This window comes from Ochotona curzoniae, unplaced genomic scaffold (genome assembly GCF_017591425.1).
Source record: "Ochotona curzoniae isolate NIBS_2020 unplaced genomic scaffold, NIBS_Ocur_1.0 patch35, whole genome shotgun sequence".
Taxonomy (NCBI): Eukaryota; Metazoa; Chordata; class Mammalia; order Lagomorpha; family Ochotonidae; genus Ochotona; species Ochotona curzoniae.
Window position 1 is genome coordinate 727022 of NW_024466917.1, and position 14571 is coordinate 741592.

At 48.8% G+C, this 14571-nt stretch overlaps 1 protein-coding gene across 1 annotated transcript in view; it reads right to left on the minus strand.

Moving 5' to 3' along the window:
- Positions 1 to 1711: 1711 nt before the first annotated feature.
- LOC121167243 (electroneutral sodium bicarbonate exchanger 1-like) overlaps positions 1712 to 14571 on the minus strand; it is a 48868-nt gene continuing 36008 nt past the window's right edge. Inside the window, exons 9-15 of the mRNA XM_040996652.1 lie at positions 14186 to 14273; positions 12271 to 12417; positions 11415 to 11515; positions 7747 to 7921; positions 7014 to 7147; positions 5473 to 5718; positions 1712 to 1856 (exon numbers count right to left, since the gene is read on the minus strand). Of these exons, the coding sequence (XP_040852586.1) occupies positions 1715 to 1856; positions 5473 to 5718; positions 7014 to 7147; positions 7747 to 7921; positions 11415 to 11515; positions 12271 to 12417; positions 14186 to 14273 (1033 nt within the window). The 3' untranslated portion in view covers positions 1712 to 1714. The remainder of the gene's footprint in view (positions 1857 to 5472; positions 5719 to 7013; positions 7148 to 7746; positions 7922 to 11414; positions 11516 to 12270; positions 12418 to 14185; positions 14274 to 14571) is intronic.

The window sequence follows — 14571 nt, forward strand, 5'->3', positions numbered from 1 at the left end:
TATTCCAAGGTTTAGTGCAGCCCGGATAAAATGCAACACCTAGCAAACGGCCTGTACCTTCCAACAGGCAGAGCAGAATACACCTCTATGGCAAAGTTGCCTTTGCGACTACCTACGATTGCTGTCTAGACGGCCGCTGATGCTCTCATGTCTCTCCTACCCTACCCATCTGACTGCAGATAACATCTTTTCACCATTTGCATCTCCTCTCATAAACCTTAAGCCAGGCCTGAGTACAAGAGCAATTCAGCCACCACTTGCTCAGCCAAGAAAAAAAGACAAGGGAGGAAAAAGAAGGAGCTTATTGAAGGTGTTTCTTCGTTAACTATCATGTGGGTTTCCTGAAAGCTGGAATGCATTTCAGCTGCGCATGTGCATCCGTCATGGGGCATACCCCATTCACATACCTTGTTCAGCAAATGTGCCTGACTGAAACCTTATTCATGGACACGCCACTACTTCCTCCTAGCCGGGGCTCCCTTTTCAAGCAGTGCGTCCTCCAGCTACCCCGAACTAGGCCTCAAGCCCTGCCTCACCCCAACCAGCAAAAGTCCTGCTCATAACACAAGCAATACAGTTTGCATCAGCAGGTTACCGAGGCCAAGGCCATGCACACCAGGGCAGGAGCAGCTTGGCGGCTGTGGTCAGTATGGTCACAGGAGCCATTCCTAGGAACAGACTCTGCAGCCTCCTAACGCAACCGAGACAATCACCTCAGTTGACCATATTCCCATATTCAGGAGCCAGTGACTGCATGCTAACTGTCTCAGAATTCTGGAAGTAGAACTTAACAGCCTCCAGAAATGAGGCTTGGCATCTTTTAGAAAAAGCTCTGAAGTATCCTCATTCCACACAGTGCATCTATGAAAGGGGCTGCCTCACCACAGGGGGTTCATGCGAACGTGGGCTGCCTCCCTGCCTGCCTATGTGCACCCAGGCAGCGCACAGTGCAAGCAGGCTTCCCTCTTAAATCAGAATCCTATCACTATCGGGGCATCTGAGTGTGCCACCTACCCTGGTAGGGAAATAGCGGCTCGTCTTAAACGTCTTTAAAGTGCTCGAGAGGATGAAGGTGGTGAAGAAGAGAATGCAGGACCAGAAGAGCACATCCGGAGCATAGGGGCCGTGATGGCCACAGGCAGACCCCACGAACTCTCCACGCATCTTGTGGCACTCCTGGAGAGAGAGCAGCAACATGCTGGGTGACGAGAGGCAGAGGGGAGAGAGTAAAAGCTGCCACCTTCTGAGTTCCCCACTCACTGTCACCTGATGGTCACTGGGAGCGTGGGCCCACAGCATCCCTGGGGCCCCCGGAGCATGGACCATTTACAATCCTAAGACATGTCAGGATGGACTCAGGGGCAGGTGTTTCGCATGCTGGTTAGGATGTGCTTGGGAGGTCTGCCTTTCAGATGGGAGCACCTGGATTGGAAAGTCAGCCCTGCTTGCCCGCTGCAGCAAGCAGTACAAGGGTAGAGCAAGGGTGCGCTGCAGTGTGTACCCTAGGAGGCAGCACCAAGAGCTCAGGTACTTGGGTTCCTGTCACCTGTGTGGGAGAGCTGCCAGGTCCCAGCTTCAACCTGGCCTAACCCCAGCTATTGAGGGCATCTGGGGAATGATGAGTTTTCTTTTCCTTTTATGTACAACAGAACTTCTGGAAGGGAAAAGAAGAGTCAATAAGAATAGGGGTTCCTTCCCCCCATGAGTCACATGGTCACAAAGGGCGGGCACCTGCACCTCCCAGACTTACGCTGACAGTCAGGTTAGCCCACTGGACTTCCGCCGTCACGATGTTCTGGTCCTTCCAGTACTGCAGGGTGAGATTGCTCGGGTTCTCTGGGAGAGCGCACCTGCAGCTGAGGGGAGGGAGGGGAAGCAGATTTCTAAGGGAAGATCCAGATAGGCTGCACCTAAAGGTTTTTAGCCTTGACTGGATTCAAGGCACTGTCTATCCCCGCCTCACTTCTCCTTTGCATAGTTTATACCCCTAACCTGAGGCTCACCTGTAGACTCAACCACACCTCAATTTTTTGCTAGTCATTGATAGATGGACAACGAATCAGCCCAATGTGCTGACAGCCATGTTTGGCCTGTGATGTGCCCAGGTGTTGTCTTGCTGGATTTCCATCTCTCAGGCTCCTGCTGTGACATTCGGTCTAGCAAAGAGGTCCTGCCACCCCCAGTCAGTTCTCCATAACTTCCTCCAACCTGGGATATCTCATTCCCTTCAGACTCCATCAAAGTGGGAATGCTCAAAGTGGGGATTCGCTGGAGGTGTGATGGGAGCTCCTCCTGACACTGCAGTATCCTTGGCCATTTCCCAGCTGCTAATACCGGAGCCAGGCCTGTAGTGTCCAGCAGTTCCCTTCGCCTCCCCATCCTCCTCCTCCATACAAATCTAGACTAGACCAGACCGGACTCACTGACCACCATGTTGCCTCCCAATCCTGGCATGCTTTAATCCTGAACTGCCTCTTTGTGTGGTCAACTCACAGAGCCACTATTATCAACTTTATTTCATCTGTGAATTTAATGATATTAACCAAATTTACCTTCTAGGATGCAACGCTGGAATGAACATTCAAAAAACATATTGACAGGTTGGAATAACAGAGGGAGATAAGAAAATAAAAATCAATCTGGGCAAGTTACAAAGCTTTATATTTAGGTCTAAAAATCAGTTCCAGAATTGGAAGCAGCTAAGATTTCCTTAGATAGATGAAAGAGTAAATAAACTGTAGTACACCAGGTAATGGAATATCATTCACTGCTGAAAACAAATGAGCTGGGGTGGGTAATGTGGCACAGTAGAATGGGCCACCACCTGCAACGCCAACATGCCACCTGGGTGCCAGTTTGTGTCCTGGCTTCCGATGCAGCTCCCTGTTAATGCCTTGGGAATTCAATGGAAGATAGCCCAAGTACTTGAACCTTGGACCTTACATGAGAGACCTGGAAAAAGCTCCAGGCTCCTGGTTTTGGCCTGGCCCAGCTCTGGTTGTTGCAGTCATTTGGGGATTGAACCAGAAAATGGAAGTTCTCTCTTTCTCAATCTCTCTTTGTGTGTGTGTGTGTGTTGTGTGTGTGTGTGTGTTGTGTGTCTCCCTCTTCCCATAACCCAACTTTTTAAATAAAGAAAGAAATCTTTTTTTTTCTTTTTTTATAAAATAAACTGGGCTGCCACAGCAGCTCAATAGGCTAATTTTCTAGCTACAAGCACTGGCATCCCATATGGGTACCGGTTTGAGTCCCAGCTGCTGCACTTCCCTTCCAGCTCCCTGCTCACGGCTGGGAAAGCAGCAGAGAATGGCCCAAAGCCTTGGAAGAGAGACTCGGCACTCCTGGCTTTGCTGAGCTGTTTCCGACATTTGGGGAAATGAACCAGATGACAGATCTTTTCCTCCATCCTTCTCCCTGTAAATCTGCCTTTCCAATAGAAACAATCCTTAATAAATGAATCAATCAATAAATGAGCTGTCAAGCCATGAAAAGCCATGAATGATCCTTAAACGCATACTTCAGTAAGGGGCAAGGCCAATCTGAAAAGGTCACTTAGCTGTGTGATTCCAGTGATATGACACTCCAGAAAATGCAAAACTATGGGGACAGTTTAAAAAAAAAGTCATCATCTGTCAGGAACTGGGGAGAGACAGAGGGTTAAACAGGAGAATGACGGAGGCCTTCAGAGCAATGATGGCAGACAGCACAGTATGCATCTGTCATTGCCCACAGATGGCCCAGCACCCAGTGTCAGCTCCAGCATCGGCTTTGGACTGTGAGTGACTGTGACAGGGCACACTGCCCATAACCAACACGCCACGCTGGGGCAGGAGGTCTATGACGGCAGAGGCTGTGCGGGTGCAAGGGCAGGGATGTACTGAAACCAGACATTCTACTCAATTTTGCTTTGAACCTTAATGCACTTTTATTTACTTTTTTAAAATCTACTTTGAAAAAAAAATCTATTAAAAATCACATATATTGCACATATAGTAATATAAAATCACTTAAACAATCGAAGGGTTCTTTCTGGCTTTATGCCTGCTTCACAGAAACTAAGCACAGAATGCAACTAAGGAAATACCACCATGGGTCTCATTGAGAATCACAGTTTCTAGATCTAGGGCCTACCCCATGCTGGACTGGTCACCTTTGGCTATCTTTTTCCCCAAGAATAGAAACCTCATGAGGGGAGATTCTTGGTCGTGCTCACCACTGCATTTCCAGGTCATAAAACAGTGCATGACACACAGCAGGTGCCTAACGACGAATGAGATGCGCCTTACACTGACAAGGCTTTGGAGAGAATCCTAACCACTGCTTCCTTAGAGCGGTTACCCATCTGAGTATGCTTGGGGTCTATCCAGGGACATTCAAAGGCTACCAAACGCATCGGGGCTAGAACGGGGCTGGTGGGCGGATGGCTCCACTCGCCACACACCCGCTCTTCTGCAGCAGTTTCAGGATGACACTCTGTGCTTTGCAATCAGATCCTTCACATCGGGCTGGCCGGCCAGAGGGAGAGAGCTGGACAGACAGGGCTATGGGACAAGGATCTCCCATCGGGAGTTGGAGAATACTGTCACAGACAAGAAATGTCCTGCAGGACTGGACTCACCTACATGGCTGAAAACCCAGCCAGAGACTGCTTCGGGTTTCCAGCTGACCCAGCATTGTGCTGCATCCTGAAATAGAATAATCTCTGGAGCTAAAATCTGTGAAGAATACATGTTTCTAGGTGTGCAGGATACAGTGGGAGAAACTTTTGACTCAGAAAGGCACAGTTGGGGCTGGCCCTGTAGCATAGCAAGTTGAGCCACTGACTGCACCATCAGTATCCCATAGAGATGCCAGTTCTAGTCCTGGCTGTTCCACTTCCAATCCAGTTTCCTGCTAATGTGCTTGGGAAAGTAACAGAAGACGGCCCAAGCCCTGGGCCCCTGCACCAAGGTGGGAGATCATGACAAAGTGCCTGGGTTCTCAGCTCTGGGCTCTGGCCTGGCTCAGCCCTGACTGGTTATTTGGGGAGTGAACCAGCAGATGGAAGATCTCTCTCTGTAACTGTCTTTCAATAATTAAAGTAAATCTTTTTTTTTTTTTTTAGATATGATTGATCTATTCATCTAAAGAGTTGCCCATACGTGCTTTTGGGGGCAGGGACATAGTCGAGGGGCTCACAAGTCCTTGCAAAGAGCAATCCTGGTGAGTAATTCAAATTCTCCCTGCTACCTTTGCAGTCTGTTTGGGCTTGAACGCCTAAACCCAGAAGACAAGCGCTGGGTAGCACTACTCTGTCATCACGTCCAACCGCTGTTCCCTGGCGGCCCTTCGGTCTGCTCACCCCCAGAGGAACCCGGATGCCCAGAGGCCCGGGGTGATGCCCTATCAGAAGTTGCCGGGCACAGGACATCAGCAGTGAAATTCAAGCCCTTGGCCCTTCCCATGACCAGAGAAAGCAGAAAGCATACTTACTAATAGAGGCTGAGGTGGTCCAGCTGGCCGTGCATGTGGATAGGGTAGGTCTCGGCCAGGTGGATCAGCTTTTCGATTGCTTCATAGATGAAAATGATACAAATCAGAGAGGCGAACGCCTCTTCCGTGAAGCGGGTGATGTAGCAGACAAGAGAGCTGGCATCAGTTGCCACGAGGACGATACACAGGAAGGCGGTCCACAATCCAATGCAGGCTCTCAGGGAGAGGTAGGACAGCGCATAGTCTCTGAAACAAGACCGGAGTCTGTCAGGAAGCCTGCCCGGGAAGCGTGGCTAATCCAGCTCTCGGTGTCCAGGGTAGCCGCGCAACTCGGGCTATCCCCAGGTCTGGCTGCACTCCCTCCTAGCTGATGCCCCTGGGACAGCCATGATGAAGATGAGTGCTCCATGAGTGCTGTCTGCCACAGCAAGCACCGTCTCGCATACAGCACTGCTGCCATTCACATCAAATATAATTAAGGTGTCATTCCTGCAGTAAGGCAAAGGGGATAAACCGAGTTCCATGTGCTCCTACTTCTAGTTTAAAAAATTATACCAAAAAAAATGTCAATTTAGGACATCGCTGAACTCCCATTATCGTTAGCAACCAGAATATGAAGAGGTACGGTGTCTGCACAGTGGCATAGTAAATAAAGCTTGCTCCCTGTGATATTGGCATCCCATGGGAGCCCTGGTTTGAGCCCCATTGCTCCACTTTTGGTCCAGCTCCCCACTGAAGGCCTGGGAGAGCAGAAAAGACAGCCCAAGAACTTGGATCCTACCACCCCACATGGGGGATCCAGATGAAGCTCCTGGCTCCTAGTTTCAGCCTGGCCCAGCGCTGACAGCTGTGGCTATCAGGGAACTAGATGAACACAGAAAGGATCTGTAGCCCTCCCTCCCTCTGTGTGTGTGTAACTCTTTCAAAATAAATAAATAAATCTTTTTTTTTTCTAAATAAAAATCGGACTTAAAAGTTGACATTGCGGTTCAGCAGGTTAAGCCACTTACTGCAGTGCCAGCATCCCTCACTGATGCTGGTTCAAATCCTGGCTACTCCACTTCCAATCCAGCTTCGTAATAATGTGCCCGGAAAAGCAATGGAAGATGGCCCAGGTGCTTGGGCCCTGTACCCACACAGGAGGCCTGGATGAAGCCACTGGTGCCCAGCTTCTGCCTGGGCCAGACCCGGTCATTAGGGCCATTTAGGGAGTGAACCAGCAGATGTAAAACCTCTCCTTTTTTATCTATACTTCCCTCTCTAAATACATCTTTCAAATAATAGAATACTTCTTCACCAATGGAAATGGAGGAGTTTGAATTGGCTAGGGAAAAATTTTTTTTAAAATTTTAAAGTCAAGACTTCAGTAGCGGCTGGTGACATTGCTCAAGTTCTTTAACTTGTTATTTTAGAAATGTTTCAGATATTGGGAGGCAGGATGATTCCAAGCACTGCCTGCCTGCTCACTCCCGCCTTGAACCCGGGCATTCCACATCAACAACCACATCCAGTTAGACTCTTCACAGAAGCAAAGGTCTTACTTGCAGAACTTGAACAAAATCTTTTCAAACACAAGCACTGGTCCGGTACTCCCCAGGATGGTGAGGGCCTGTCCCGCAAACAAGGAATAGGCGATCCCGGTCATGGAGGCTCCGAACAAGGATTCAATTGCACTCTGGGAGGGAGACAAAAGCCACCAATGAGTCCACGGCCCATCAGCAAAGAGCGCTGGCTTCTGTGGGCTCCTGCCTTAGCTCTCACGTGTACCTTGGCAGTGATTCGCCTGCATTTTGTCTTAGCAAGAGGGATGAGCATACGCCACGTAACACTCTTTAATCATTCCTCTTTAATCATTCAAGTGCCCAAACCCATCTGCATTGAATTCCTTACCACTGTTCTGCAGTGACTCCATTGAGAATTTCCAAAATATACGGCAAGGACAAGGATCCTGTCTACACTACAACTTATCATGCACAGTTACTTTAAATCTTATTTTCAAATAGTAGCACTAGATCCCTCTGCTATCCTTGGGGCCACGGCCACTTCACCGGGCAGCCAGCGAAAATGATCATCCTGGGAAGAGTTGGTTCTATGAAAAGGAGTGTGTTGCTGTTTGGTAGGAGGTCAGAAGGCCACAGCAACTTTAGGAATGAAAACACGATCTCAGTGCAAGCCCAGGGCAGTCCACTCCCAGCTCTTCTAAGGGCATGGCTGCCACCCCCATATTTTAAATAGCCTTGTTGGAAACCATTAAGAGTGACTCAAAGCTCTTACTATGCGTCCCTCGGTGGCTTCTCCGAGCAGACCCCCAAAGGTGATGACTGGTGACATGCAGGCACAATACAGGAAGAGGAAGGAGGCCAGACACTGCAGGCTGAGCGCATCCCGGTAGTCGCTCCAGTACCAGGGGGCTTTGCGTTTGATGTCCAGCACCAAGCCCCCAAACAGCCTGTGGAGACACGGCAGAGTGCAGTCCCTCTTCATAAAAGCATTTAAAGTGTGCTATGCAATGAAGAAATGCTTTGGCTTTCATTTGTCACCAAGTACAGGAGAGCTCTCTTGAGCCAACAAGCATTCTATTTGCAACCAAAAGTGTGACTTGGAGGAAATCTTAATGATTATCCCAAGCATAAAAAGAATTCATCTGTGTATGTATATGATATTAACCAGTCAGAGTTCAATGTGAATGGTTACAGTATTGATGATTTGGCTTAAAACAACCTAGAAAAAAATAATAATACGAGTAGAAAAAAAAAAACAGATGAAACAAGCTTGGCAAAAATGTTGGCAACAGTTAATGGATTGCTGAATTCATTATACTAATATATTTTTTTTAAATATATGTTGAAGCCAGAAGTGACCCAAAGAAGAAGTCAGGAGGCTGGAGGAGTGTGAGGTGGCCTGGGATGTGTGCATCGGGCGAGGAGGCTCAGGCAGTGGGCTTCCTCCCAGTAGCCACGCCCCTGTTCCCTAGCCAGGTACCACGGTGTCCAGGGACACAGGGAGCCACTGTCTTACATTTCTATCACACTCCTGGCCTCTGGTGGTGGCAGGTGCAGTTGGCATTCACTTTTTCTCAGCTTAGCAGCATTTAGCGGCAGTCTGGTTCTGGGCTTAGAGGAGACAGCTGAAACCAGCCTTGAGACCTGCATTAGAGTATGCCTGTCCTGTATTCCAGCTCAGGTAGAGGAACTGCCTGCAGGGTCTGACCCAGACCACAGGAGCTGTACCTCACCAAGGCTCTGAGACTCAAGTTTTGCCCAAGGTCATACAACATGATATGTATACAGTAGGTTCTGCATCTCAAAGAGATAACAACTAAGGTCTGAATATTTGCAAAGCCCAGGCTAATGTATTTTAGGAAGGTCCAGAAAGTTCTAGGACACCCATCTACAGGGAAGGAAGGTTCACATGGCAGGCTGCAAAAGGCTCCTGAGCTGGCCTGGAGCTGTGATCCCTGACACAGGCAGTGGGTAACCAGGTCCAAGGAGCTACAAGGGGAGGCAGACATCTTGAGGTCCTTTACTAGGCACTCAGAGCAAACGCCAGGAGCTCAAGAAGAGGATCCAACCTATCCTGTCATCTTCGTCAATTCCAGAAGTTTCTGACATGACATTACGGCAGAACTGCTTCAAACCCTTTCTGACTTTGTGAGGCAAGGTACTTAGGGTTTGTGGGTGGTCTTGGGACACCAGGCACTATTTTTTAGGCCCAGCAGCCGCTGGGAACCAGCCTACTTGCCTTCTCAACCCTCCTGTGTAATCGGGCAAAAACGAGCTCCCTCAAGGCCTGTGACCCTCAAAGTCCACCTCTGCACGGGCTTCTGTTTGGGAGATACCCTCTTTCCCTCAACTCCATTACTTTTTTCTTTTTTAAGATTTATTTCTTTTTATTGGAAAGGCAGATTTACAGAGAAGGAGAGGCTTAGAGAAAGATCTTCCATCCGCTGGTTCACTCCTCAAGTGAACCCACAATGGCCGAAACTGAGCTGATTCAGAGCCAGGAGCTTCTTCTGGGTCTCCCGCATGGGTGCAAAGTCCCACGGCTTTGGGCCGTCCTACACAACAGGGAGCTGGATGGCAAGTGGAACAGCTGAGACACAAACTGGTGCCCATGTGGGATCCTGGCACTTGCGAGCAGATTAGCCAACTGAGCCATCACACTGGGCCCGATTGCACTGCTCTGAAACATATGAAATCCTGGGTGTGTCTGGAGGATTACCAGTCCATGCCAAAGTAAACGTGAACTCCTGCCTGGAATCCATCCAAGGGCAGATGTTGCCCTTGACTTGCTCTCAGTAGCAGGCTTCCCCAACAAATCCACACCTCTCCCAACTTTGAAGAAAAGGCCTCACTCACCCCTGAAGGTTGTTCGCTTTTTCCCCAAGACCCCTTTCATCATGTGGCCTTCTTTCCATCAATCTTCCCACCCAGGGAACAGTTCTCTGCCTCTATTCTCCAATATATTCCTCCAACCAGAACATATATTCCCATCAGTACCCTGCTAGTGATGTACCACACTTCCTAGGTCTCAGTCTCCTCTCCTGGCTTCTGGAATTCCCAAGACTAGGGGAAAATAAAGGGCTGCTGCCCACAATTCCAAGGCAACCCTGAGTTTCCACTAGGCAGAGTGCTGAGGGAGGAGGAAAAAAGGCAGGCGGAAGCAAGCCAGTAGAGACAGTGACACTGTTTGCATGGTCTCAGCCGTGTCCTGCAGGTCCTGCTGTGGCAGCCCACTCACAGAGCCACAGCCACAGTCCCTACCTTCTCCCACGGTGCCCCACACCTTGGAAGGTCATGCCAGCCCAACATATTACATGCCTTGACCACCTTCTTTCCTGGGAACAAAACCTTCTAGTCTGGGGCTTGCTTCCCTCCCCTTCCACAGAGAGCCTCTTCCTTGGATAATTGTCCTTAAAACCCTGCCCTATTGAGGCTGGTGAAGTGGCGTAGCAAGCTAATCCTCCACCTGCAGTACTGGTATTCCCTATGGGTACCAGTTTTAGTCCCAGCTGCTCTATGTCCCCATATAACTCCCTACTGATGGCCTGGGAAAGCAGTAGAGGATAGCTCAAGTCCTTGGGACCCTGTACCCATGTGGAAGACCCAGAAGAATTTCTTGGTTCCTGGCTTCAGACTGACTCAGCTCTGCGTGTTACAGCCATTTGGGAAGTGAACCAGTGGATAGAAGACCTCTCTCTGTCTCTGTCTCTCTACATGTGTGTGTATTTCTCTCTTTGGTATTTCAAATAAAAATAAAAAAACCTTAAAACAATATCTTGGCCTAAAAGAACAGGCTGCCTATTCATTCAGAGAGACACACACATCTAAAATGTTCCTATCTTCCCAATCTGAAATGATCACCCAACATTTACATACACTTAGTCCAGTCTAGGCTACGGAATGGCATTGCTTCAAAAGTACCCATTCATGTGTCAGATGGTGAGTACCTGCTCTGCCCGTGCTACTGTGCCAGGTGCCAGGAGTAGGTCGCAGGCCCTGCCCATGGCAGCAAACAGGCTACCAGGAAAGACAATGACAATAATAACCTAGGATCGGGGCAGTCATGGGCAAGACGGGTCAGCGCTCAGCGTTGGGACCAGCCAGTGGAGATGCCTGACTCCATCAACAGGGTCATAGACAGCTTCCCAAAGGAAGTGCCACCTAGGCTGAGTCACAGGATGCTATCAGGAGTCAGAACACGAGTAAAGCGAACAGGGTTCACATCGGAGCAGAGGATGCGGGAAGAACTGGAAGTGAGGCAGAAAATGCTGCTGGTCTGAGAAACTCCGATGCATGAATACAGTGTCTGACATAGGTATAATATATGCACAGTCATAAGTTTCACTTGAAAAAAAAATCACCAAGTAGAGAGAAGGCTGCAAAGATGCCGTGTTCCTTTGTGCAACTTGTGGGCAGTAAGTGACATCATGGCAAACTTACCGCCCAGTGCGCTGCAGCTCCGGCCCGCTGTGACCCCCATGCGGTTCAGGCTCTATGTGGCAAACGTTTCCATTTGGAACCCCAGGCATTTTCCTTTTCTCCTTTTAACAGAGGACCATAAAGTTAGTAGCATCAGAGAGGAGCGCAGAAGAAGTGACCCAAAGCAACCAAAACTGCCTGCCGCTTTCAAATGTGATACAGTTTATGGACTTTCCTTGGGGGGAGGGCTAATTTATCTTGCTCTTCAACAGCAGCTGCCTTCCGTATTTGGTGCAGAAACAGAAAAATGGGGGCATTTGCAATGACCTATTTCAGCTGTAGATTAGCTTCTGTGTGGTCCTCACTCCACCTCATCGAACACACAGCCCTGGGGGATGATGTGGGTCAAGTGTCCAAAACAGATAGCAGTATGTGGGGGGGGAGGCAGATGTTGCTGGGAAGGCTTCGTGCAGACACCTGCAGTGTGTGACCTGAGTCTTCTATCCACCTGCCAAGTGTCATAAAGCACATGGGAACTCCACACGCTCTTTCTTTACAAGTTGCCCTTCCCTCCAGCTGGCTTCGGACTAGACACACTACGTCAGATGTTCTCACCTGCCTGCCTTCATTCCATATCAATCCTTCAATTTGTGGCTTCAAATTCATCTCCAGCAGTCCTGTCTTGCCCTGTCACACCTGAGCCAATCTCTGTTCCTGTAGCTTCTTCTTCTTCTTTTTTTTTTTTTAAACTGTTCTGATGTCACAGGTGCCCTGAAAAGCCATTTTGGCTTATTCAGCACACACCCAACACCATCTTCTGTCTACAGAGGCGCTCAATAAGCACTACCAGCCACTACTGGTAACACGCACACGTTACCTGGGAAGGGACATTTTTGGGTGGCTCGATTCTAATGGATGGGTCCCACTCTCCTGGCGGAAGGACCGTCACCTGGTCTAGGAACTCATCAATGCCTGCCAGTAAATCATCTCGCTCTTTCGCCTTATACGCCACATCATGAAAGATCTAGGGGAAAGAAAAGACCCTTAGGAAGCTCAAAGCAATCTTGCTTAAAACTCTCATCAATGGATATGGTGATGAATTTTTAACTCTGCCATGGGGATGTAAGAGGAAGAAAATGTTAGAGAAATTCCAGGATAAAAGAACTTTAAAAGTGAATATGGGAACGGCCAGGATAGTGCTGTGGCAGGCTGAGGCACGACCTATGGTGCCAGTACCCCATATGGACATCAATTCTTGTCTCAGCTGTCCCACTTCCTATCCAGTTTCCACTGGTGGCCTGGGAAAGCAGCAAAGGAGGGCCCATGTGAGAGACCCTTAGGAAGCTCCTGGCTCCCCGTTTCAGACCGGCCCTGCTGCAGTTCCAGTAGTTGTGGAAAATTTGAGAAAGTGAACAAGGGATTTTCTCTCGCTCTCTCTCTCTCTCAGTAATTCTGACTTTTAACTAAGATAAATAAATCTTGGCCAGCACAGAAGCCTAACGGCTAAATTCCTTGCCTTGTATGTGCCGGGACCCCATATCGGCGCAGGTTTATCTCCTAGAGGACCTGTTGCCTATCTAGCTCCCTACTTGCGGCCTGGGAAAGCAGCCGAGCACAGCTCAGAGCCTTGGTACCCTGCACCCGTGTGAAAGACCTGGATGGGGTTCCTGGTTCCTGGCTTCGGATCAGCTCAGCTCCAGCCATTACGACCACTTGGGGAGTGAACCAGTGGATGGAAGATCTTCCTCTCTGTCTCTCTTTCTCTCTGTACACCTGACTTTCTAATAAAAATAAATAAATCTTTTTTTAAAATTTTTATTATGTTTTATTGGAAAGGCGGATATACAGAGAGGAGAGACAGAGAGGAAGATCTTCCGTCCGATGATTCACTCCCCAAGTGAGCGCAACGGCCGATGCTATGCCGATCCGAAGCCAGGAGCCTCTTCTGGGTCTCCCACGCAGGTGCAGGGTCCCAAAGCTTTGGGCCGTCCTCGACTGCTTTCCCGGGCCACAGGCAGGGAGCTGGAAGGGAAGCGGGGCTGCCGGGATAGAACCAGTGCCCATATGGGATCCCGGGCATGCAAGGTGAGGACCTTAACCACTTGCGCCACCGCACCAGGCCCAAAATAAATAAATCTTTTAAAAAAAATAAATATTTTTCAAAAGACAGAGTTAAGACATGATACTAAAGTTGTACAGTTCTATAATCTACACAAAGAAGTAAAAAAAAAAAAAGGAAAAACGTGGAAAAATGTCTTGATCTTAATGGTTGATAAAACTAGATGAACTTGCTAATGAGTAAGGAGATAAGCTCTCTAGTGGAAAAGAACTGGTGACACACAGTTCACACAACATTATACTGACTGAGGCACACCCGTGGAGAACCCTACTGCAAGTCAACACAAAACACTGGCGTGGCCTCAGCACAGACCACCAGGGCATCCAAACGACCCCACGTGGCACCATGCAGACTGGTTATTCATTTGGGATGGAAGTCAAGTTTCTTAAGCAAATTGCTTGGATACAGTTAGTTAACCATCCTATCTAGAAAGTTAGGTCAGCCTTAACGTAACTCTGCAGAGATCACACGTCGCAATGATAATTTTCCCAGACAAAACGATTTTTCTGCATTCTTGATGACAAACTCCCCCAGCAGACTCAGTCTGCCACAGGAGGCTCTCAGAGAAGCGCCCCGGCCACTTGCCACCCAGCAGGCATTGCAATCGCCATGAAACTATCACAGGGCCTCACTCACTCAATCAACATTTACAAGATGAACGAAGGGCATGTACCTCATCGGTCATGATGGTGGCCATGGACCTGCCAATCTCATGGTACTGCTGACCTTTCCCTACTGGGCCCAGCAAGATGAACAAAAACCTGGCAAAACACAAAAGGAGGGAGATTAGGGTGAGCAAACAGAATAATCCTGTCTAAACAGTGTAAATTCTTCTTTCCTGTCTAACAGAAAGGAGACATACGAATGATGGTACACTGTGAATTGCCTCAACCTAACACCTCTATTTCGGGCACTGGTAGCTATCTGTATGGTATCATTCATGAATGGGAGACCTGAACAGAGTTCTGGGCCGTTGCCTTCGACCTGGGCTAAGCCTGGAAGTCACAGCTACTTCAGGGAGTGAACCAGTAAGAAATCTCACTTTCTCTTTCCTTCCTT